The sequence below is a fragment of the Serpula lacrymans genome, assembly GCF_000218685.1.
Source record: "Serpula lacrymans var. lacrymans S7.9 unplaced genomic scaffold SERLAscaffold_5, whole genome shotgun sequence".
NCBI lineage: Eukaryota > Fungi > Basidiomycota > Agaricomycetes > Boletales > Serpulaceae > Serpula > Serpula lacrymans.
The window spans coordinates 528,566-549,510 of NW_006763294.1; the positions used below are offsets into that span (position 1 = coordinate 528,566).

A 20,945-nucleotide genomic window follows, 5' to 3' on the forward strand; every position below is an offset into this window, starting at 1 on the left:
GCATTCAAATTGAGGGCTTGCAGAGCATGATACTAGATGGTCAAAGCGCCTTGTCCTTGGTGGCGTTCTCAGCTGTGAGTACCGACACCCTCGGAGGATGATCTGTAGCCTGTGTAAGGAAATGAGCGCTCTATCTTTAGCCGGTGGAGTATTTTACCTACGGCGAATCAAGTCCGACTCCATTGCATTGCTTCTGATTCACGCTATACACTTCGTCGTGAGTCAATCAGTACTCCAAAGCAGTTTCAGGGTGAAACCGAAGGGAAAGCGGCATACTTGTCCACCCTAAAAGAATTTTGAAAGACGAGGACAGAGTCGATGTTAGCTTAGAACCTGCCATACTAGAGCACAATCGAATTGAAATTGACGGAAATTATCTAGCTAAAACTCGAGCCATCTGCTAAAAGAGTAGTGGGCTCACGGACTTGTAATTTGGTGCGCTAAACGGGTTGATTTGAGGAGCCTTTCGATCTACACCGGCACCAACATCAACTACCTCCAGCCACTAGTCCTAAAATAAGGGTCAATCTGAAACAAGTGAAGTGCGGTTATACAGAAAGCAGACCAACAATATCACTTCCGAGTCTTTAAGTGTTATAACACAGCTGGGATCCAATTCAAGAGAGGTTTCTTGGCCGTTTCGAAAATTGTCACTGACGTCCTATTTTTTGTAGGGAAAGATAAGTCGCCGAGATTGTGCATGAACTGGGACAAGAGCATCAGTACACCCATTCCAAGAAGCCTGGATCATTGACATATTCGAAACGATCAGCTACTGCAGACGCGATTCTGGTTCAAGTTGGAGGGTCATTGGCTACACGGATTTGGGGAGAGTGGTAAGGATTGTCATTGGGACTGGCATTCAAGTTGTTCCAGCCACGAAAGAGTACGAAAGACTCGGAGGTCTCCGACTCTCACGTCAGGGTCTGCAAAAGTACCGAGGTCACGCGGTCACGTGTATAGTCTAGCACGTCTTGTATCATAACTCTGAAGTTTCCTTGTAAATTAGCTGTGGCAGTTCTGAAATTTCCCGGCGCTCTTGTCCTCCTCGTCAATCTCCCATCTCATCCTCGACTTATACTCGGTGCAAAAACCGCTCTTGCACTCAAGCTTCAACCTCTATATCGGCTCTCTTCCCTACTGTGGGTATTTACTAAGCTGTTTTCTGCCTTTCCGAGTTCTATTGATCCTGTCTTACAGTTTTGTAGATGTCTTTATTGTTTGATGATGGTGATAATCTTAATATCAATATTGATGATCATTCTGCTCTTTCGTGTTTTGAATGACAACCCCTCTTGGTTCAAACATAGTGATAAACACTATTAAAACCACAATTGTGCGACGATCCTTTGACACTATTGTGCACCAGTATAGTCTGGATTTCTCTCCCCCGAGCTGACCTGATACGACGTCTTCCATCACGCCAAGAATGCTGTTTTTCACTGGTTCAACATATTCAAAACAGAGTACGTTAGGTGCCTACGCTGGCGGGTTCTGTCAAGTGACTTGCCAGTAAGGGGACACAACTGTGTGTTTGGGATGCTCAGTGTTGCATTGCATCGTATAACTATCGAAACCATCAGGAGTATTCGTGATCATCAGAAAGCTCTCCGTTGATTTCTCAGATAGTGGTGTCCGCAGTACTCAGAAAGGTTCAAACCAGGTAAGCCCTAACGTGATTATCAGTTATCTTTCCGTACACTGTCTGGCTAATAGGGCTAAGCGCTGATCACTGCATACCAAAGTAGCAGGACCTCGCTCCATTGACTTCTCACTGGCATATAGTCCTTTCTGAAGTATTCAAGAGTTTGAATCGAGTGAGCTGCATTGCCATTATGAATTATGTCTTCACGTAGCGGGTGCTCGTGGTAGATATGTCCAGATACTGACAACTTATGTTGCAATATTGATTGCTGTAAGTTCGACGTTCCAATCACATCTAATTCTATTGACAGCATACTCACAGCACTGGAATGCATATCAATCAACAACCCATGCACTGTGATGTGACCTTGTCTCTACATTGTTCCATTCATAACCTAATGCCATGGTACCAGGGTTTATCCCTTGCACGTGTGCAGGGCCTTGGAATGGTAGGAATCATATAAAGAGTAGGATCTGATATATTCCTTTGCTTTTCACTTCAGAGTCCCCATGACGGTTCCAAGCCTAGCCTCAAACTATGCGTTTAGCGTGTTCGGCTTCATTGGATTTTTCCTAATCAGTATCTTGTTGCCAATGCATCTACGAGGTTTGTGTTGTAACGCTACTCATGTTTTTTTTGGTTCTGATCTTATCCGCAGCGAGGAATGCTGGGACGTGCATGTACATAGTGTGGACCAGCATAGTTTGTCTTACCACGGCCGTGAACTCAGTTATATGGAATCGTAACTATGTAAACTGGTCACCAGTTTGGTGTAATATATGTGAGTGTAGGACTCTTTTATGTACTAGCACTGAACATTTTCCAATTGTCACTACCATAGCATCCCGTGTCATTATTACTGCAGGCTGGGGAAATGAAGTGGCTTTACTATGCATTGTCCGCCGTTTGTATCGCATTATTACAATGAAGGCTGTGAATCAGAGTGTCCGTGAGGTAACGATTACAGTTCATCTCATGACTAAAGCTCACAATAATCCTGCAGGTGCGACGTGACCTGATCGTGGATCTATGTATTGGCATTGGCATTCCCGTACTGATTTTATCATTACGTATGTTCAATTTTCACACTATATTGCGTTCTACTAACTTATGTTTCGCTGGGACGGAAGAGTACATCGTTGAATTCCACGATTTTGAGATTTATGAAGACGTAGGATGCTATCCAGCTGTACTGGCGACAGCACCAGCTATCCCAATCTTCCTCATATGGCCTGCCGTCTTTGGCCTAGTGACTGCTATCTATGCTGGTTTGCATCCTTAAAACACTATAGATATCGCAGAGTACTGATGTTTTATTATAGGACTTACCATATACGCTACGATCAAACGGAAAGCGTATAAAAGAGATATAATGGAAAGCAATCAAGCTTTGCAATTCGGCCACTACTGGCGCCTTCTAACCCTTACTGGTATTGGCGTCATATGTACCCTCCCATATGGAATGCTGAATCTTGTTGAAAATATCGTCGCTGCACCTGTTCAGCCATATAGCTGGGATCTTCTCCATAGTACCTTTTCTGAGGCAGGAGAGACTCCTGCATACTATTGGGCAAGCGACGCCGTGAGCGAGTATAGCCTTGAGATTACCCGTTGGTCCCCCGTGTTCAATGCTTTTATGTTCTTTGCGTTCTTTGCGTTTACGAAGGAAGCTAGACAAGACTATCGTCGTGTTTGGCTTTTCATCATACAACCTTTAAGCATGTGTTCGCCAGATACAGATGTTTTGACCACCAGGTTTGTGGCACGCTGCAATATCTTGTACTCAGAACAGATCTGATTAACTGGCTCTGAAGGAAAACATATCCTCCTACCCACCATGCCTTGCGCAACCGTGTCAACCCTGAAACATTTGGAGGCTCTCTTCGTTTCATGCCTCCTGCGTCGTCCAGCCAAATGATGGCGTCCACCACACAATCATCGCGTTTTCGGCCGTTATCTCTACCTTCCATGCCATCTTTATCTGCTAGTGAGCTATGGAGTAGTCGTGTGCACGATGTGAATGGCGGATCATTCCCGGTCTCTCAGAGCAAAGGAGATATGGAGCAAACATTGGATCAAAATGTTCTCACCTTGGAGTGGTGTGCTTCTTCATCAGTGCCGGCTGTAACGATACCAGCGCCCGTGTTAGAGGCCTCTGCAGTCTCACGGCGTCATACCTTGAATTCAATGATACCTACCGCTATCCAGGCACTTCAACTTCCAACCTCGCCTTCCTCCTAATGTATCGCTATTTTTTCTCATTGACTGTGATACTGGATAGTTGAAGACATTGTAGTGGTGCAAGGGTTATAAACATTCTGTGTAGCATCCGATGCTCTTTCAATTCGCTGACCTGATAATAGTATGATGTGCAATATTGTTGTACAGGAAAGCGCAGATGCTCTGTAAAGTTATGTTCGTGTCAATTCAGAGATGCTGAGAAATGCCCCAACCAATGCAGGCACAACAAAAGGTGTTCTACACTCCCTCTCGACCTCCTTTAATGCATGTTCTGCGTAAATTCGCCTTCTTCTTTCCTGATGAGTCTCAGCTTGGGCCGTTCGAAGAAGGGCTTCCATGCATAAAGCATACTGTGGGCGAAGCGCTGGTATATGATCGGAGGATACGTACGAGAAGTCTGATACGAGCTTTCTGGCACTGTAGCGACAGCTTGGAGTTTGGGGCCTGTGAGTAGAGTATTGGCGCCACCAAGCTCAGCTAGAATAGCTGCTTCCCTTGCACGCTCGACTTGTATCCTTCTCCGAATATTCCACAGTTCCCGAGTAAGCCGGGTAGTTGTTTTGTTGTTGTTCGTCACCGAGCCTGTGGAGGGAACATTGTCACCGCTAGGTTTTGCCCGTTCACCAGTGAATTTATTATTGGCTTGCGCTTGATATTGATCACACTCGGCCGATCCAGAGTTTGTCCTTTCACGCTTGAGCTAACATGTTCATGCTTTATAGAATGCAAAGCCATCGGGTATCATAGAGGCATACCTTATCACCGCTACCCTGTAGACTATCGCTGAGACTGCGCAGACGCTGCAGAGAATCATCTAAATGACGCAAGCTTTGGTCATTCATTTTGACCAACGGACTGCTATGTTGATACACCCCCTGTGTATCATGCCTGTCTTTTTTTGGAGACTCTGGAGGATAAAACCGCGATCTATGAGATATGGGCTGCATTGGGGAAATCACATTGGAAATATCATCGGCAGAGTCAGAAGTTTTCCGAGTCTTCGGGCTGGATGTCAATGGCGTTGGGGGTGATCTCCGCGAGACGTTCCGGAGCCTGGAACTCAGTGATCGACCCGATGGAAGAAGCGGGCTGAGATACTGCGTTAAAGCTTGACCTAAGCTCGTCGAGGAATATGTAAACTAACTCTTCGAATAATGTCATGGTCAGGCTGTAAGACCAATTTGTAGTTAGTCACAGGTTCCCCGATATGGATGGAAACGGGAAACACGGACTTTCTGAGAACTATAACTTACATGGAACATTTACTCCTGAGAACCTTCTGGGAAGAGCTATCATGTCGTTCTACTATCTGTCGCATCCTTCTGTGAAGCGCCTTTAAAATTTTAACCAATGAAAATAGTCAGGATTTAGTGGGCGGATGATTCGTGTACATACGCTATCACTTGTTGTTTGCCACCCAAACTTGATTATACCATCTTCCGCCAGTTCGATACTTTTCCGGGGAGGACATGGTATTTGGAGAATTTCTAAGTCTGCCTTGATAAGATCTGTGATAGCGTGTTTGGTGCCCGGTACTCTTCTCGTAGAGTATTTGCTTTTGAACCTTCATATTGGACCCACTAGCATGAATTTACTTGAATATAATCACCAGTGTCACCTACGCACCTGACTTACCTCTACTGAGTCACGTGCGTGCCTTGACCCGGTAGATGAACAGCCGCCACTAGTACCAGTGTTGCTATCATCCAAGTCCGATGACAGCGTACTAGGGCTCAGTGCTCAGTGATCGTGTTTTGACAGCGAATGGAGATATACAAAATCTCAAAAATGGTTTCACTATAACATACAGGTATCCCCAAGTTCTATCACAATCACTTATTCGCAGCGCAGACTGATTTGCTCTTCTTCCAATCAGTAGGGAACGACTCAGAATCCTGGATTTCTTATGCCATTCATAATGGAAGTAGAACACCTGTCAGACCGTGGCTGGCCTTGGTTCCCATCATTCTTTTCGGCGCGCATTCTCGAACATGTGTCATTAACGCCAGACGCGTTGTACGAATGTGTTACAGCGTACATAAAAGCAGCTTGGTCAAACCCGTGCCGCTTCTTCCTACTATTCCCCGCGGCCACATCCGAGTCGACGCTTCCTTAATCAATGCTAATCCCGTATTGTAACCAAAACACCTTTTTGCAAGATGTTCTAATGTTAACCTTCAGTTTCATCTGACTATCAAGATGTCCGAACTACCGGGATGCCGGACAAGTGTCATCATGTTCTTAACTATGAACTACAGGCTTCAGAGGGCAGTGTCGCCATCTGATAGACTTATGTCATTGCCATATACGTGTGCAGACCTCGGCCCCTTCTATATATGCCTGCACTTTAGTATGTCTCACGTTCTACCAGTGAATACCCTCCCACCTGGATGCGATGTCAGTAGGATTAGCACTCGACACAAATCTACTTGCTGAGCTACAAGCTTCGTGCTTATCATATGCCTCTATTAGCCTCATAATTTACGATCATATAATTACTTTCAGCAAAGAAGTAAGTGAAGTTATCAATACTACTCTCGGTGTACAGATCATGATGACCTTTTCTCTTTGTTATAGGTCACTTATTTCTGGTCAGGGTCTTGGTCGCTGTCAAGGATTCTGTATTTAAGTGTAAGGACAGTTCACTCGACTTGGTCAAGATATAAATGACACCCTATTAGATAAGATATTTGACACTTTCTCAAGCATGGTGAGTTCACTATACCGTGCCCTCAGAACATCACATTCACATACCTCCCACAGCATGAATTTGTATGGTAAATAGGAATCTTGTCTAGCCATGATGGTTCTTAATTACTTCCCCCTACAGATCATAGTGCTCCAGCTATGAATCAGAGCGTGAGTTCTGCACTCTTCCAAAATTTACTCCAGTCATGCTGATCAAAATATGCATCAGGGGTATGTTCTTCGGCTCCATGCTATATCATGCTTTCCCGCTGACGTTGTTACTTGCAGCGCGAACCGAATATTCAAAGCTAGTTTTGCGCTGAATTTTATTATCATAGTGCTGTGTCAAGGTGCTTATATTTGCCGCGCGTTTAAGTCGGGACCGCTAATGTTTTTCTGTTATATCATCAAGCTGTAATAACTCTTCGTGTCTGGTATCTCTTCCCAAGGAGCAGGATCATTCGATGCATCGCCATTACCGCTTACCTGGCATGTGCTTCAATAACTATTATTCTCGCCGCCTATTACTGTGGTGCTATTGAATCCTTCGTCAATACGTTATCAGTCGACTTGGATTTGGTGTCCCCGATGCATCCACCGCTCGTCTGGCAAATCTACATACCATCACTCTTCATACACTCTTTTCTATTCTCCCTCAAAATCTACCGGGTGATGGTTTGCACTGACTCTTTGGGGAACATGCCGTTGTTGCAACGTTTTTTGAAAGAGTAGGTTCCACGGTGCGTATATTATGAGCATGACTAAAGTCAACGATATCTGTTTCAATTAGGGGTGGATTGATGTATGCCTTTGCTACCGGTGAGTCCCTACGGGGTCATATTAGTGCCGTGATCTGAGGCATCGTAGGTTCTATCTTGTATGCCACAATTGCATTTTCGATGACTTCACCGTCAGGATTAAGGGTATGTCTTTTAATCCCGCTTATATGAGGCGTCTTATTGACTCTCATGGTCCATTAGTCTTACCTATCAGCTTTACTGGGAGAGTGAGTCATCCACTTGTTTGCCACATCACTTCTGGCTGAAGTACACCTTGTAGGTTTTCAGTTGCTGCCACTGTTGTAGCCGTTTGTCGTGCAATGCTTAGCATACGCTCACTAGCAGCTACACGACATGTGGATCCTGCGTGGCTGTTGAATCACGCCGAGCTCAGCCGCGTTAACTGGACTAAGGGATATCAAGAAGGTGAAATCCGAGTCGAAATTGATATGGACCGTAACGACGACATAGCCCTAGTCACCAGGAACTGGGATATTGATAGCAATCGAACCCTCACAATTTAGTAACATTCTAATTTTTTTTGGTCATGTGTACTTTTTGGTTTAGTTTTAAATTAACCACCGTGCGTTTACTTACGCTTCGAACTATTCGATGTACTACGATACCCCTGATATTACAAACAATAGTGTCACTGCCTCTTGGCTGTTATGTGATATGTATTATTACGACTCATTTCACGAGTGGTTGGCGTGTACCTTTGTGGTTCGAATGCGATGCAATCTTACGTTTGTGGGCGTGACGTTCGTGTGGAAGCTAGCCTTTACACCATCGATTTGTTGATTTAATTGATAGAAACAGATATCTACACTAGAATATCTTAACACTTCGATCCCCCCTAACCTAGCCAAGCGACGTCTAGGCAGGTCCACCACATAACCCTCCCTCGCATCTTTCCTTCACCTTACAACTTGCTTTTCATTTCGGGCACAATATCGTTTCCTTTCCCTTGTATAAGGAAGTCTCTTAGGTTTGTTAGAGCGCGTACTTCCATCTTCCTCTGAGAGTCCTGGTTCTCCGTGCCCATGTGTGGTAGAAGCGCATTTTGGGGGAAGTCAAGTAAACGAGGGTTCACAGAAGGCTCGTCTGCGTAAACATCCAGACCCACAGACGAGAGCTGTGTCGTTAACAGAGATATCAGATCAAACAGCATAAACCCAGCCCAGCTGATAACACATACATGTCCATCCTCCAGGGCCCTAATCATAGCTTCTTCGTCGATAACTTTCCCCCGCGCAGTGTTGACGATGATGGACCCCTTCTTCATCGCACGTATCTCCTTTTCTCCGACAAGGTGCTCTGTTTCCTTCCTGAGTGGGACGTGTACGCTGAGTACGTCGGCCTGTGCAAGTAGTTCCTCCATGCTATCCACATATTCGCACCATTCAGGGGCATCGTCATTGCGGTGTCTCGAGTAATATATGACACGCATGGGGAAAGCATGCACAAGGTACGCCAACCGCAAACCTATACCGCCTAAGCCCAAAATGGCCAGTGTGCGTCCGGTCAGGTCATGAGTAGCCCCCGCCGAGATAGGTTTTTTCCACTTTAGTTCACGCAGGCTGCGTTCTCCATAAGAGAAGTGGCGAAGACAGGCGATTAAAAGATACAAGGCGGTCGTGGCTGTAGCATCGTCGACTGCGCCGGGGGTGTTCGACACATAGATACCTACCATAAAGCGTTAGTGTGAAGTGAATTCAAAGGGCTGAAAAGGCTAGTCACCTTTCGCTTTACATTCCAATACATCAATTTGATCATATCCAGCTCCATTGTGAGCTATCCATTTGACTTGAGGCACAAGTGCAGCAATAATTTCCTTATCAAATACACCAATAGAATCTGCAGATGTGTTGTGTCTGTATATCCCGACGGTTCCCTCATATTTACCACCAGGCTTGAATCCTGCAAGAAAGTCGGCTCGGTTAGGAGAATTCATAGGCTGATGGAAAGTTTGGCATTCAAAATTTAGATGCAAGAACATGAAAACGAACAACTCGCAACGTACTATCACTTCAGCAATCCCATTGAAAAGCTCCTTGACATCCTGATGTGCCCAGACGATTCTTCCTGCATGATAGGGTTATCGCGAGGTTTTACACCTTTCAACCGCAAATCTTACCGCAGAGCATGATACGAGGCAACATGACGATGATGATAAGTTAGTTATAAAAGAAGAAAATATTGCAAAAGGAGTCTGGAGAATGTTATCAGCTATATACAATGGGCGATGGTATGCCCCTTGGGATCGACTCGTCTCGTGAGTAGACACGATCATGCTATAAGTACAACTTCTCTCGGCCGATGCGGGCCGCTCTCCGATGAACTGTTGTATACTGGGAAAAGTTGAACAGGACAGACAGGAAACCACGACGGATTGGAGAGAAGCAAGACGGCGAAATAGTCACGATGGTCCATCGTGACCACAAAAACAAGTGGACTTCTCGTAACGGTCCGGCAAACCGGCTACCAGGCGCTATAACTCTTAAGCCTGGACTTGCACGTAAGTTAGATGAACAAGAATGAGCAAACAAATTCGAGGGATCTGCCTTGAGCTAAACATTCAGCTCGTCTATGCCTCCCAAATTATGGCATGTCGGAAGGCTAGAGTGCACGAGGATTAGCAAAATGTAGATTTTGCCTACCATCTGTCACGTTGTCCTCTTTACTTAATATACCGACATACCCTACGCCCCTTGCGTTGTGCTTACACTTGAGCTACTTACAAAAAAAAATGTCTATAAGTTTCAGCGGTGATGCGACTCCTAGGGCTCAAAGTAGGACGAGCCAAGAATCGATGGCTGAAGCGACGTCAATTCGAGACCTGCTAGCTGCAATGAAGGATACTCTAGGCACGCTGTGAGTCCATCCACCTCCAGACGCACATACTCTGCACGGAGAACCACCACTGTCAAACAGTGAGATTGGCAATAGGATATCATGAGTAGTGAGAATCATATGGGCAATGTGGTTTACTCACATGGGCTTCTGATATCAGTGGTCAGACTTTCGACACTTTGAACGAGCAGTCTGCGAAGATATCAGCAACAGCACCTACGATGGTATGACCATAGTCGTAGCCCCAAGCGCATAATTGACAAATAGTCCAGCAAGACAATGCTTCCCAGATCCAAGCCATGCGTCGGCAAGTCAGGGCTCAAGACAAGAAACAGGAGGCACGAATTAAAGAAGTGAAGCGGATGGTAAGCGAGCAGCTCAAAGACCAAATTATAGAGCATATGAAGTATGTACTTTATAAAACCTGTACCTTACCCATTCAATCAATACGTCCAGGGCGAAAATTCAAGAACAGATCAAAGCAGACATAGCAAAGCAAGTTGCACAAGAAGTCGATGTACAGATCAAGGATTACTTTCCCGTCCCAGTGGAACAGCAAATGGCGCAAAGCAAGAAGGAGTTGACAGCGATCCAACAGTCTGTTGAGAACTCGTAAGTTCGGTGCGTTTCGATCCTGTGGTATGCTTGACGACTGTGATACGTGATACGTGTGCAGGGAAGCCAGGCGATTGAACTCGAACCTGCGAACACACAACTTGGATGAACCATTGGCTATCGTCTTGAAGACAAACGGTCGAAAGAGTTATATTTATCCAACAAGTTTGAGGGCCCTTTTTTCGTATGATGGTAGGTCCATCGTTTGTCCGAGGCCTTGAAAGAGAATCCAGACAATCGATGTTACAGGTCCAAAAGTCAAGGCCCTCCTGAGGGACTACGAACTGATAGAAGACGAAGTTCGAGAGAGAAACTTGAACCGCTTCATGTCATACATTGGTAAGGCTAGAACTGTCTAGATTTTGGAGATAAGAGCACTCACATGTATCACACAGGTATTCGTTTCCAGCTTATTCCTGTACCGGCACCCGTTGGGCTCGATATAACAAAGTATACGATACCACTATTAATATGGACGTCCGAGGTGGATAGCTGATATGCTGGCTCTGCAGGAAAGATTCGGAGTGTTAAAATATAGACTAACCAGGTCCACGAAATGATCCTGGAGTGGAGGAACGTGTCATCGTGAAACTCGATGATTTGCAGCTAGTCCTTATGAGGGGATTCAGATGCCGTATACGAATAGATAAATACTAGAACTGCGATAACAGCTGGTACGAGTAGAGAGATCAAGTGTAATTTAGAGCTTGTATGATTGGCAGTCGAACAAGTCAACCATGATTTGACTGAAAGCTTGCCATAAAGTCACCATAGAATAGCCGGCAAGGAGTGAAAGCCACGCCACTTACAGCGTCACCTGTGGTAAAGTCGTTCCCAGTCAGTGGCAAAATCCCTCTTATATTGACTGTACTGGTATTTTCTGCTTATGGCGGTGTGTAAACGAATACTCTTCTGGCAGCACACAACGATGAAGCTAAACATCGACATTGGTATGCTTTTCTTTCGCAGAACTATGACCCTTCACTAGAACTCGTTTGCGAGGCTTACCGCCGCATGACACATCCACAACTCCTTTTTTTCCTCAAAGTCCGTAACCTCCCAACTTCAGGCCCAGACAGCGAACTTGCATCCCGCTTGGCCCATCATGATCTCCATACATATCATTTTCCTGCTGTATCTAACGACATCCAACCCACCGCAACACCACAACAAAAAGGACGCAGTGCCCTCATACCGGGCTTGCCAGTTGAAATTTTGGCTGAAATATTAGACCATGTTGGCGATTGGACGCTTTCACGGGCTGTTGGAGTACCCACGTCCCTACCCACACCTCTTACGTGGAACAATGCCAATTCTACGGACCTCACAATGCTGACTGGCTCTCTCCCCCTAATTCGTGCTGCTGACCCGGCTAGCGGTCCCCCCACAAAAATCGGAGCTGTGGCAGCTGTTCGTTTTGGATATGTTAACGTCCTAGAGTATTTTCTTACACAACATCGTTCAATCTTTCTCTCCATCTTCAAAGACGACATAATCCCCATCCAGGCTTCTAGGAATGGTCGTACTGATGTCTTGTCCTGGTGGAAACATGGCTTTGAACAGCATCCTGACTTGGTTCACCCCCCAAAAACAGGAGCAATCGCAGATGCTGTTGATGGTGCTTCGCGAAACGGGCAAGTGACCTCTCTTGATTGGTGGTTCTCGTCTGGCATTCCTTTGGAGTATACCGAGGCTGCACTTGAGTTTGCAAGTGCCAAAAATCAGATTTCCGTGCTTGACTGGTGGAAACAACATCATTTGGACCACGGTTTACCCCTCAAAATAGGTCGTGTTATGGACATGGCTAGCACCGCCGGACATGTCAAGGTACTTGAATGGTGGGCTGCCTCCCAGCTCGATTATCAGTACGATCGGCATGTGATGCACCATGCGAGTTGTCACGGCAAAGTAGATGTTTTGGAGTGGTGGTTGGGAAGCGGGTTGCAAGTGGTATTCGACCAAGATGCGCTGACAGGTGCGACGCGGCACAATAGGCCAGAAGTCCTGCAGTGGTGGGATAAAAGCGGACTCCCAATTCAGTACAGGATGTGTGACATTGAAGAGGCTCTGGAGGATGCTATTGGTGGAGGAGAAGCTGCCAGAATGTGGTGGAGAGAAAAGGGAGTCGATTTTAATGCGAACGATAAAGAGTGGATGAAACTACACAACCTTAATTAACGACAACTCATGACTTCGCTTCGAGTTACCAATTTGTTTATTTCATTGTCAGTGACGAATACATTATTTAAATTTGGGTATTGTATTCTGTACCACTTGGGTTCGCTTTGTTTACATTTTTATCATATCTTGTATTACTTTCACCCATATGAAGCCATTGTAATGTTGCATGACATCGCAGAAGAAGGATAAAATTCAAAGATAGCTTCTATATATACTGACCTTGTGACAGTAATGCATTAATACCGTTGTTGTTACAGCGAAGACCCTATTAGAGCGTGGTTATCATATCAAGCTGGCGCGCGCTTCATGAATTCATGAATTGTTAGCGTCAGAATTTGGCGGGTGGTACGTACCTGTCATGGACTTTTGATAACATTCGGGGAGAAAGTGTACTGCCGGGAGAATACATATATCCAAAGGGGGGAAGTGCGACATCCTAGAAGACGGGAGAAACCTATGAATGGAATCCTGTAACTTGATTGATTAGAACTTCCTCCATATACTAGCTCAGCTGGGCTTCCTTCAACTAGGCCCGAATCCACAGTACTGGAATATTGTGTGAACTGACAGATGGCGGCGTCTTGCCCGGAATTGACTCATGAAGTGAAGCAAAAGGTTGAACGGCGCCAAACAGAGATCGCCGCTACCCAAAGAAACTGCAGATATGAAACCTACGTTCACGAAGTTATGCCCACCAGTAATATCCGTCTGGTCATGGGACAAGACTGTTCCTTGCGCCCTCGTCATTTCCGCCTGCTTGGGGAAACAATAATACCGTAAATTCAGCTTTTGCAATGGAATACTTAAGAAGTTGACGAAATAGGAGTGCGATGATATGACGAAGTTGAGCTTTTACTTTGTTCCCCTCGACAGTGAAATCGCCGCCATTCAGTTACGAATATCCCAGGAACGCTGGCATGCAGTTTCTGCCTGTATCATGATGATCATCAAATTCTTCATGGTTGAAGCTTGAAGATGATATACTCACCGTGACCCGTGTAACACTGTCCGGAACTATATCGTTTCAGCACTCTAGCCATTGATGAGATACCATCATAGTTCTGAATTAGCCAAACCTTGCGATATATGCTGGTACTAGTACAGCCACTTTCACGATATGCACAACTTGAAACGGGACAACTAATCGCTCGAAAGACTCGGATCAGCCTATGCTGGCAACCAAATTGGGAGCGCAGTAAATCACATGCGTCAAAACTGCAAACAACCAAGGAAAACTCGAAGTCTATACACACCTTGCTCAAAAACCCTCAGTCAACTAGTCACTTCAACTTCACGTTGTCTAGAGTTCTCATAGTCAACATTTATATCCTATTGTTTATAATAGTTGTAAAAGAACACGTTGCATCAAACTCGAGGATTTAACACATGAAAAGTAGGACAACAAGAGAGTCAAAGTCAGGTAACAGGAAATAATAGGACGACGAACGAACCACACTGTTGCGTGTGTGCCGGAATAACAACATTCTTCCAATAAATCAAACAACTATGTGAGAGAATAGGAAGTTTCAATAAAATAATTGGAAAAAATGCATCGCACAGGAAGAAATCTTGTGTTAAATAAACAAAGGTCACCCTTCGTTCTCGTGGAGGTGCCTAATGATGATGAATTAGTCTTAAAGGATAGCAAAGACCAAGCTACAGATACTCACTGTCCTAATACCTTATTCATTCTAAACATATCAATTTTATCCACATTGAAAACAGCGCGTAGGCCGCCGTCACACATTATCTCGCGTTTGTTGCTGGGGTTTTGAAGATCATTACCTCTGATATATTCCCACAGCTGTTTGACCACCTGTGGACGCGAGAGCTTATCCACCTGCAATACAGCGGATAATGGTTCGCTATGAAGGCTTAAACAGGGGTGTCAAAACAGGAATGTCTGTGAGATGCATACCTTAAGATATACTCCTTCGCAAAACCACCTTTTGCCCCTCCACTAGCCTTCTTCTTGGGTTTTGCCTTCTTCTTTCCAGGTTCATCACCATCATCATCGCTGCCAGATTCTACAGTCGCAGCACTCTTTTTTGACTTTCTACTGGCATTCTTTTTCGCCTTAGTAGCAGGAGCACTCGACCCACCGCTTCTCCGTGAACGGCCATTTATTTCGCTCGAAAGCTTTCTTGCCAGCTCAGCATCGGCTTCCTCGGTGGTTTTCTTTCCCTTTTTCTTGGGAGGGTCGGGAGTAGCTTCAGCTTCCTCCCCTATGTCTTCTTCTACGCTGCCTATGCCGCCATCCTCTTCTTCTCGCTTCCGCTTCGAGCCCTCTGCACTTTGCACGGACACGCCTCCAGCAGCATGGCTTACTTTCTCGAACACGCTCGAAATTATCTGGTCAACGCTTTCCCTGTGCTCCTTCAGCGTTTCCGGTGTCAATGCTGGATCGAATTCCACCAGCTGCTTGCGAACGCGTTTTGCACTGATGGTGTTCAAGTCAGTCCCAGGAGCGGATAGGATCTGCTCAATGTAGGACTCGAGAACTGTGACATCAAAACTCATTATAAGGGATCTGAGTTAAAATAGAACCGGGAGTGTAACGAATGGACAGGAATCAGGAAGAAATGAATAGACTTTCGACTCGAGAACTCTCGAATTACGCAGTGTATCAACCTGAGAACGAGCGCGTCAGACCGACCACGTGCATCCCTTAGTCATCCTCTCGGCTGCACAAAACGCGATAGGCGCCACCGAGGTGTACAAAGAGCATCTATTTTTTATGAACATGTCGCACAACCTAATGAAGTATATTCCACTCATTCCGAGCTGGATCATCAGGGCCAGGGAAAGCACCCAAGTCTGGTGGGGGCTGGGCAGGTTGTTGGCCATTGCCCTCTTCGCCCTGTTGTCGCTCCTCTCTGCGGACCCTCTCGACGAAGCGTGTGCGGACGTATAGCAATATAGACACCGCGAGGCAAAGCGCGACCAGCAACATAGTCTCCGCGAAATCATCCACATCTTCTTCACCACGATGACCACCCCTGAGAGCGCCATCAAAATAATCTTCGGGACCAAAGTCACCATCTCGCTCGTTTTCAGAGTTCCGTCTATCGCGAGCCCACTGAGTAGAATAAGGGTTAGATACTGTATGGATTGGTCTTCGTCCTTACATACCTGAACTGGATCTTCTTCTTCATTTGCTCTGGCGTCTTGTCCCCTTCTTCGTCGATGAAACTCTTCCTTCGCCTTTCCAAAGTACCAAGGGCCGTCTTCTTCTGGCTCATCAGCTGCTTTCTCGTTAGACTCAGTCTCTTGTCCAGGCTGGTCGTTTTCTGGGGAACCATCAAGTTCTCGCCCCTCTCGCTCTTCGCTGTTTTCGTGAACAGACGAACCTTTTAAAAAACGATCAGCATGGATTACAATGTTTCTGAATCACGAATTCTTCTCACTGCTACCATCTTCTTCAGGACTCCAAAGACTTAGCCCATCGCTGCCTCCTCCGAGAGTATGCCAAAAGCTTCGCATGTACAATTTGACCAAGGAGAGCATTACAGGCAGGTAAGCCTCGCCATTAGTTTCCAGTGCCATGTCGTAGTGACGCTTCGCGAGATGGTAATCCTAGAGAAAATGATGATTATTGACGTTCAAAAAAAGTGACGAGTGAACATACCTGAGGCACCCCAGCACCATTCTCGTACATCCATCCCAAGTTCCACATTGCTAGAGCACTGACTTGCGTATCAGCTGCGGATTGGTAATATTTTGCAGCCTTCTCCCAGCGAGCCGCCTCTGAATCTTCGGGGACACCGAGACCGTGATAGTAGTAGTCACCGACTTTAACCAAGGCGTCGACATTTCGCTGGGCTGCCGAACGTGTCCACTGAGTTAAAGCGAGTCTTGCTGTGTCGTTGGAAGGGATAATAGGAGAAAATCTAGTGAGGCGTAGGATACTCTTGTCTAAAGGGACAATATCGTTAGATACTGTCGTCAATTGGTTTTATATGTCACTGACCTTGGTCCAACACAAATGCAAGGTTATTCTGAGCGACTTCGAAACCTCGTTCAGCAGCTATCCACCATTTGAGTATTGCGACTTCTTTATCCCTATCTGCACCCCGTAACCACGCTTCCTCTGCATCATGTAGTAGGTCATCGTCCCAAACGCCACGTTCGGCGACCATTTTATGGAAGGAGACAGCTGTGGCACAAGATCCTGCAGATAAATCTGGCGACATCGCAGAGGTTTGTGTTTGCATATTGTGGATCAATGCAAGGTAAAAATGCGCTTCAAATTGGGATCCATGGCGAACGGCTGTTTCAAAGTACGTTGCAGCAAGTTTGAGTTCACCCCGGTCTAAGAAGGTAAGGTTGTGAGTGGAATTATGTGATACCCGCATTTGCAAGGAAAGAATCTTACAATAATGATATTTCCCGACGTTGACCTGTGCTTCGGGTAGCTCCTGCCCAGCGGCAACATTGAAATGTTGCAAAGCCTTCTGCAAGTCTTTCTTGCCTTGAACGAGGCCATCTCGCCACAATATCCCTAGTCCATTGTGGCATTCTCTGTCATCGTATTCGGCGCCACGCTCAAACCACATCATCGCTTTTGCTGGATTAGCCTCCACGCCCTCTCCCCTTAGATACATGCGCCCAAGATAGCCTGCACTTTTTGCCGCGAAACCAGGTTGAGTGACGCCCTCTGCCTTGTACGCCGACGTTGCATGATGCAGGGGGTTTGGAGGATCGCGAGGCCAAACCTGGCGCGCGATTTGGAGAAAGTAGTACTGGGCTTGCTGGTAGTCGCGCGGGATACTTCCGACGCCTTCACTCCCCGAAGCGATACCACCAGCCGACGCATATATGCTACCTTGATAAAAGATTTTTCCTAGCTTGTATGCAAAATCGATTTCACCACGATCAGCGTTGAACTAATTGGGAGCTTCAGTATCGAGTTACCACAAAATTGTGAGGCTTGAAGAGTACATACGAGATAGTACTCGAGGACATCATCCCAAGTCTCACCGGCGGCATGTGCCATACCGGCTTTGATAGCAGGTCTCACAAGATTTAAACCAGTCGATGCCACACTTGCACCAGGTCCATAAATGCCTCCATGCAGATCAGACAACCTCGTAGCAGTTTGCGGGAGTGTTTTTCCACCAGGAGGGCCAGATAAGAAATCTGACATGGCTTGAAAGATAAACAAGGTCATTGACACATCCTATACATCTTTTCAAGGCCACTTACCTTGTTCTGCAGCGATTTCGTAGTAATCCACAGCTCGCCCGCAGTCTTCCAAAGTGCCGATACCACTCCAGTAGCGATAACCAAGTGCCATTTGTGCGCCTTTATGTCCTCCAAGAGCGGCAAATGTGTAGTACAGTTGTGCTTTTGCTTGGTTAATGGGGACCACATCATGGTACCCAGTAGCATAGAAGAAAGCTAAGAGAGCTTGCGATGAAGCATTTCCCGATAGCGAAGCATGTGTAGAAAAAGAGTCATAGGCCATGGCGGGATCAGACGGGAAGTAGTAATTTGGTGGGAACTGGAATATCTCAGTATTATTTCGCACCAGATGACGCAGACATAACGCACCAGTGAAATCTGCCCAAGAGTATACAACGCATCCTGACTGCCCAGCTCTGCGGAGTGCTGAAGCAAGTCGATCACTTTTATTGCTTTGCCACGCATTTCGTCATCTTTCTTCTTTGCGCCGCTGTTACCTCCGTTGTCAGTTCCTATCGACGTAAAGACTCGGAATAGCCAGAATTGTTGACGGAGCTTGATAGCTATTCGAATGGCGCTCCCAAGAGGGCCCTGACCTTGGGGGTTAGGTAGGAAAGCCGACAGAAAAGAGTTGGTGTTTGAGGACGGAGAGATATGAGATGAGTCATGGGTGTATGATGGCGGAATTGCTGTGAGAGTAGACAGTGTTACTAGGGCACTTCTGTATGCCCGTGCAGCTACAGAAAGGGAAATGTATGAGCACGCGAAGCACGAAGCAGACAGTTCCAGTAGTGGTCACCTTCGGCTGGTTGATCAAACTCGACTGAAACAGCTGGCGTCGACTGAAGATATTCAACGTTCAGAATCACGAGAATTGAAGATGAAGTAGAAAAACGGATGGGATGTTTATTTGTCCCTGGACACTCACCACATCGTCGGCCTGCCCACTGGGAGTTGGAGATGCGGTTACCGCTTGCGCTGTCGTAGAATCTGCACTCGCCTACATGAGAAGAAGCATGGTTCAAAAACTGATACAATATAGTAGCCTTTTGTGTACTCACAAAACTAAGGGACGTTCCTGAGAGTACCGATGAATCTTGTGCAGATATAGTTGAAACAGCGAGTGTTACAAGACCAAAAGCAAGCCAGGTAGCCTTTCTTGAACGAGGCCCTTTAAGTGATACCATTAAACCCGATATTTATCAAAAAGTTAAGCTTGTGTGGTCCAGGAAATAAGCATCTACACCCGTCCTGCGGCGAGCTTCGTGCTTGTGCGGTGCCAGTGACTGAGCAAAGCAAACAATGCAGGTAGTAGAGTGCACCGCCACCAGTTTCGCCACGTCCACCTCTTCAATGACATGTTTATCTTATCAGATAAGTAACGGCGTCTCATTGTTAACAATGCTACACTACACAGAGGGACTATTAATCAATAATTGGTACGCTGGTTTAATAGCTAACATCAACTTCAGTGTATGGTCATCTACATTTGGGACTCGTTTCTGCTGAAAAATACTTGTCATAGGGCGTCACTTGGGAACACTAAGAAAATGCATACAAAAGAGCACCAGGCTAGATAGCGATAGGCAGACTGAGACGATGCTCGTGTACAAGTGGCATGCAATGCCAGATCTGAGGTTGAAAGTGCCAGCGGATTTACGAAGTCACGGATTAATGTCCCAATCATAGTCTCTTCATCGGGGTTGCCAGTAAACGGTTGTGTAACGGCACGAAGGTAAAGCCAGAGACTTTCGTGGTCAGGGAACGCCTTCACCAATGAAACCGCGTGATTTGACAGCGAAAGTAGCTCAGGAGGTAAAGCCTGCTGCATATATGTGACGCTGGGGGGTGATATTCGGGCCATGAGAGAGTGCAGGTGACGGGTAAGTGTGGCAAGATAATGAACAGCGCTATAGTCCGAAATATGCTGATCGATCCACCGCTTCACGTTTGAGATTTCAGCAGCAACCATCTCCAGGTTTTCAGACGCGGCTACGTTATTCTTCGACAGTACGGAATTTAAGACTATAGTAACTTGATTTATGCAAAAGCGGCGATGTGCCCAAGCAAAATAGTTGCGGGAGTAAAGTTCACATGCTCGACTGCAGAGTTTCAAATCAAACTCGAGTTTGTCCAGAGGAATGATAGCTTGGTGATGAGTCTCCGTGGAAAGCACTTCACCGCTCGCCACGGGTATCGGTTCATCGTCCAAAGTGTAAAGACGACAAAACAGCCACCGTCTGTGGTGCCATAGTGTAGATTCTTTTGCACAATGCTGAGAAGATAGTAACGCAGCAGTGTATGCTAATTCCTCTTCGATGTCCAGAATGTTGCTCTGGATCAGGCGTTTTCTGGTATTAAGAGCAGTCTGATGTGCTGGATTCGCAAGGAGAATCACCGCTGTGGACGCTATGAGCTGTTGAATGCATATGGGTGATGGTGCTTTCGATTTCTGTAAGAGTTTCCTCGCAGGCTTGAAAACCTCCAAACTGAAAAGATAGGCCTCGTACAAGAATTTCTGTGGTACCCCAAGATTCTGATCCACGAAAAGGAATGGAGAGCTTGGTTTGTCCGGTGAAGTACCAACCAGCCATGCGGATCCATCACCAGGAAGGATTTCGATGGAGATCCTGCGGATTCGTAAAAAGTCGAGATGAGGACTCCGAGCGTTCGATGGATACGCACGGGTGACTGCTCAGATATGTTGCAAGGCTATCAAACCTCAATGCAGCGTCTGCCATAGAGAATGGAGTAAAACA

At 46.1% G+C, this 20,945-nt stretch overlaps 10 protein-coding genes across 10 annotated transcripts; 5 read left to right on the plus strand and 5 right to left on the minus strand.

The window, feature by feature from the left end:
- Positions 1 to 2,150: 2,150 nt before the first annotated feature.
- On the plus strand, positions 2,151 to 3,443 carry SERLADRAFT_360621 (uncharacterized protein; the record flags this gene model as incomplete). The annotated part of the gene is made up of 6 exons (XM_007316339.1): positions 2,151 to 2,251; positions 2,304 to 2,424; positions 2,485 to 2,599; positions 2,649 to 2,715; positions 2,776 to 2,913; positions 2,968 to 3,443. The coding sequence occupies 6 exons, from the start codon at positions 2,155 to 2,157 to the stop codon at positions 3,441 to 3,443; spliced, it is 1,014 nt and encodes a 337-aa protein (XP_007316401.1).
- Positions 3,444 to 3,586: 143 nt separating this feature from the next.
- Positions 3,587 to 4,009, plus strand: SERLADRAFT_384615 (uncharacterized protein; the record flags this gene model as incomplete). Its single annotated transcript, XM_007316340.1, has 1 exon — positions 3,587 to 4,009. The coding sequence occupies one exon, from the start codon at positions 3,614 to 3,616 to the stop codon at positions 3,884 to 3,886; it is 273 nt and encodes a 90-aa protein (XP_007316402.1).
- Positions 4,010 to 4,600: 591 nt separating this feature from the next.
- SERLADRAFT_463048 (uncharacterized protein) lies at positions 4,601 to 5,483 on the minus strand (the record flags this gene model as incomplete). The annotated part of the gene is made up of 3 exons (XM_007316341.1): positions 4,601 to 5,054; positions 5,119 to 5,219; positions 5,282 to 5,483. The coding sequence occupies one exon, from the start codon at positions 4,831 to 4,833 to the stop codon at positions 4,603 to 4,605; it is 231 nt and encodes a 76-aa protein (XP_007316403.1).
- Positions 5,484 to 5,675: 192 nt separating this feature from the next.
- Positions 5,676 to 6,076, plus strand: SERLADRAFT_447465 (uncharacterized protein; the record flags this gene model as incomplete). Its single annotated transcript, XM_007316342.1, has 2 exons — positions 5,676 to 5,696; positions 5,763 to 6,076. One exon carries the CDS (start codon positions 5,793 to 5,795, stop codon positions 6,000 to 6,002), a length of 210 nt encoding a protein of 69 aa, XP_007316404.1.
- A 718-nt stretch (positions 6,077 to 6,794) lies between these two features.
- Positions 6,795 to 7,877, plus strand: SERLADRAFT_436061 (uncharacterized protein; the record flags this gene model as incomplete). The annotated part of the gene is made up of 7 exons (XM_007316343.1): positions 6,795 to 6,805; positions 6,863 to 6,924; positions 6,987 to 7,302; positions 7,365 to 7,393; positions 7,442 to 7,497; positions 7,555 to 7,580; positions 7,634 to 7,877. The coding sequence occupies 7 exons, from the start codon at positions 6,795 to 6,797 to the stop codon at positions 7,875 to 7,877; spliced, it is 744 nt and encodes a 247-aa protein (XP_007316405.1).
- A 242-nt stretch (positions 7,878 to 8,119) lies between these two features.
- On the minus strand, positions 8,120 to 9,762 carry SERLADRAFT_463053 (uncharacterized protein; the record flags this gene model as incomplete). The annotated part of the gene is made up of 5 exons (XM_007316344.1): positions 8,120 to 8,488; positions 8,552 to 9,039; positions 9,094 to 9,310; positions 9,377 to 9,438; positions 9,491 to 9,762. 5 exons carry the CDS (start codon positions 9,513 to 9,515, stop codon positions 8,276 to 8,278), a joined length of 1,005 nt encoding a protein of 334 aa, XP_007316406.1.
- A 340-nt stretch (positions 9,763 to 10,102) lies between these two features.
- On the plus strand, positions 10,103 to 12,999 carry SERLADRAFT_436063 (uncharacterized protein; the record flags this gene model as incomplete). Its single annotated transcript, XM_007316345.1, has 8 exons — positions 10,103 to 10,227; positions 10,367 to 10,430; positions 10,479 to 10,612; positions 10,663 to 10,818; positions 10,883 to 11,013; positions 11,071 to 11,160; positions 11,217 to 11,305; positions 11,791 to 12,999. The coding sequence occupies 8 exons, from the start codon at positions 10,103 to 10,105 to the stop codon at positions 12,997 to 12,999; spliced, it is 1,998 nt and encodes a 665-aa protein (XP_007316407.1).
- A 208-nt stretch (positions 13,000 to 13,207) lies between these two features.
- SERLADRAFT_463058 (uncharacterized protein) lies at positions 13,208 to 14,114 on the minus strand (the record flags this gene model as incomplete). The annotated part of the gene is made up of 1 exon (XM_007316346.1): positions 13,208 to 14,114. The coding sequence occupies one exon, from the start codon at positions 13,747 to 13,749 to the stop codon at positions 13,525 to 13,527; it is 225 nt and encodes a 74-aa protein (XP_007316408.1).
- Positions 14,115 to 14,280: 166 nt separating this feature from the next.
- Positions 14,281 to 19,506, minus strand: SERLADRAFT_355200 (uncharacterized protein; the record flags this gene model as incomplete). Its single annotated transcript, XM_007316347.1, has 14 exons — positions 14,281 to 14,616; positions 14,673 to 14,867; positions 14,921 to 16,081; positions 16,135 to 16,352; positions 16,410 to 16,578; positions 16,631 to 16,917; positions 16,973 to 17,314; positions 17,378 to 17,888; positions 17,948 to 18,150; positions 18,208 to 18,505; positions 18,556 to 18,923; positions 18,986 to 19,028; positions 19,115 to 19,186; positions 19,248 to 19,506. The coding sequence occupies 12 exons, from the start codon at positions 19,371 to 19,373 to the stop codon at positions 15,758 to 15,760; spliced, it is 2,961 nt and encodes a 986-aa protein (XP_007316409.1).
- Positions 19,507 to 19,705: 199 nt separating this feature from the next.
- On the minus strand, positions 19,706 to 20,821 carry SERLADRAFT_347582 (uncharacterized protein; the record flags this gene model as incomplete). Its single annotated transcript, XM_007316348.1, has 1 exon — positions 19,706 to 20,821. A coding segment is annotated over one exon (1,116 nt), but the record flags the coding sequence as incomplete, so codon positions are not given.
- Between the last annotated feature and the right edge of the window lie 124 nt (positions 20,822 to 20,945).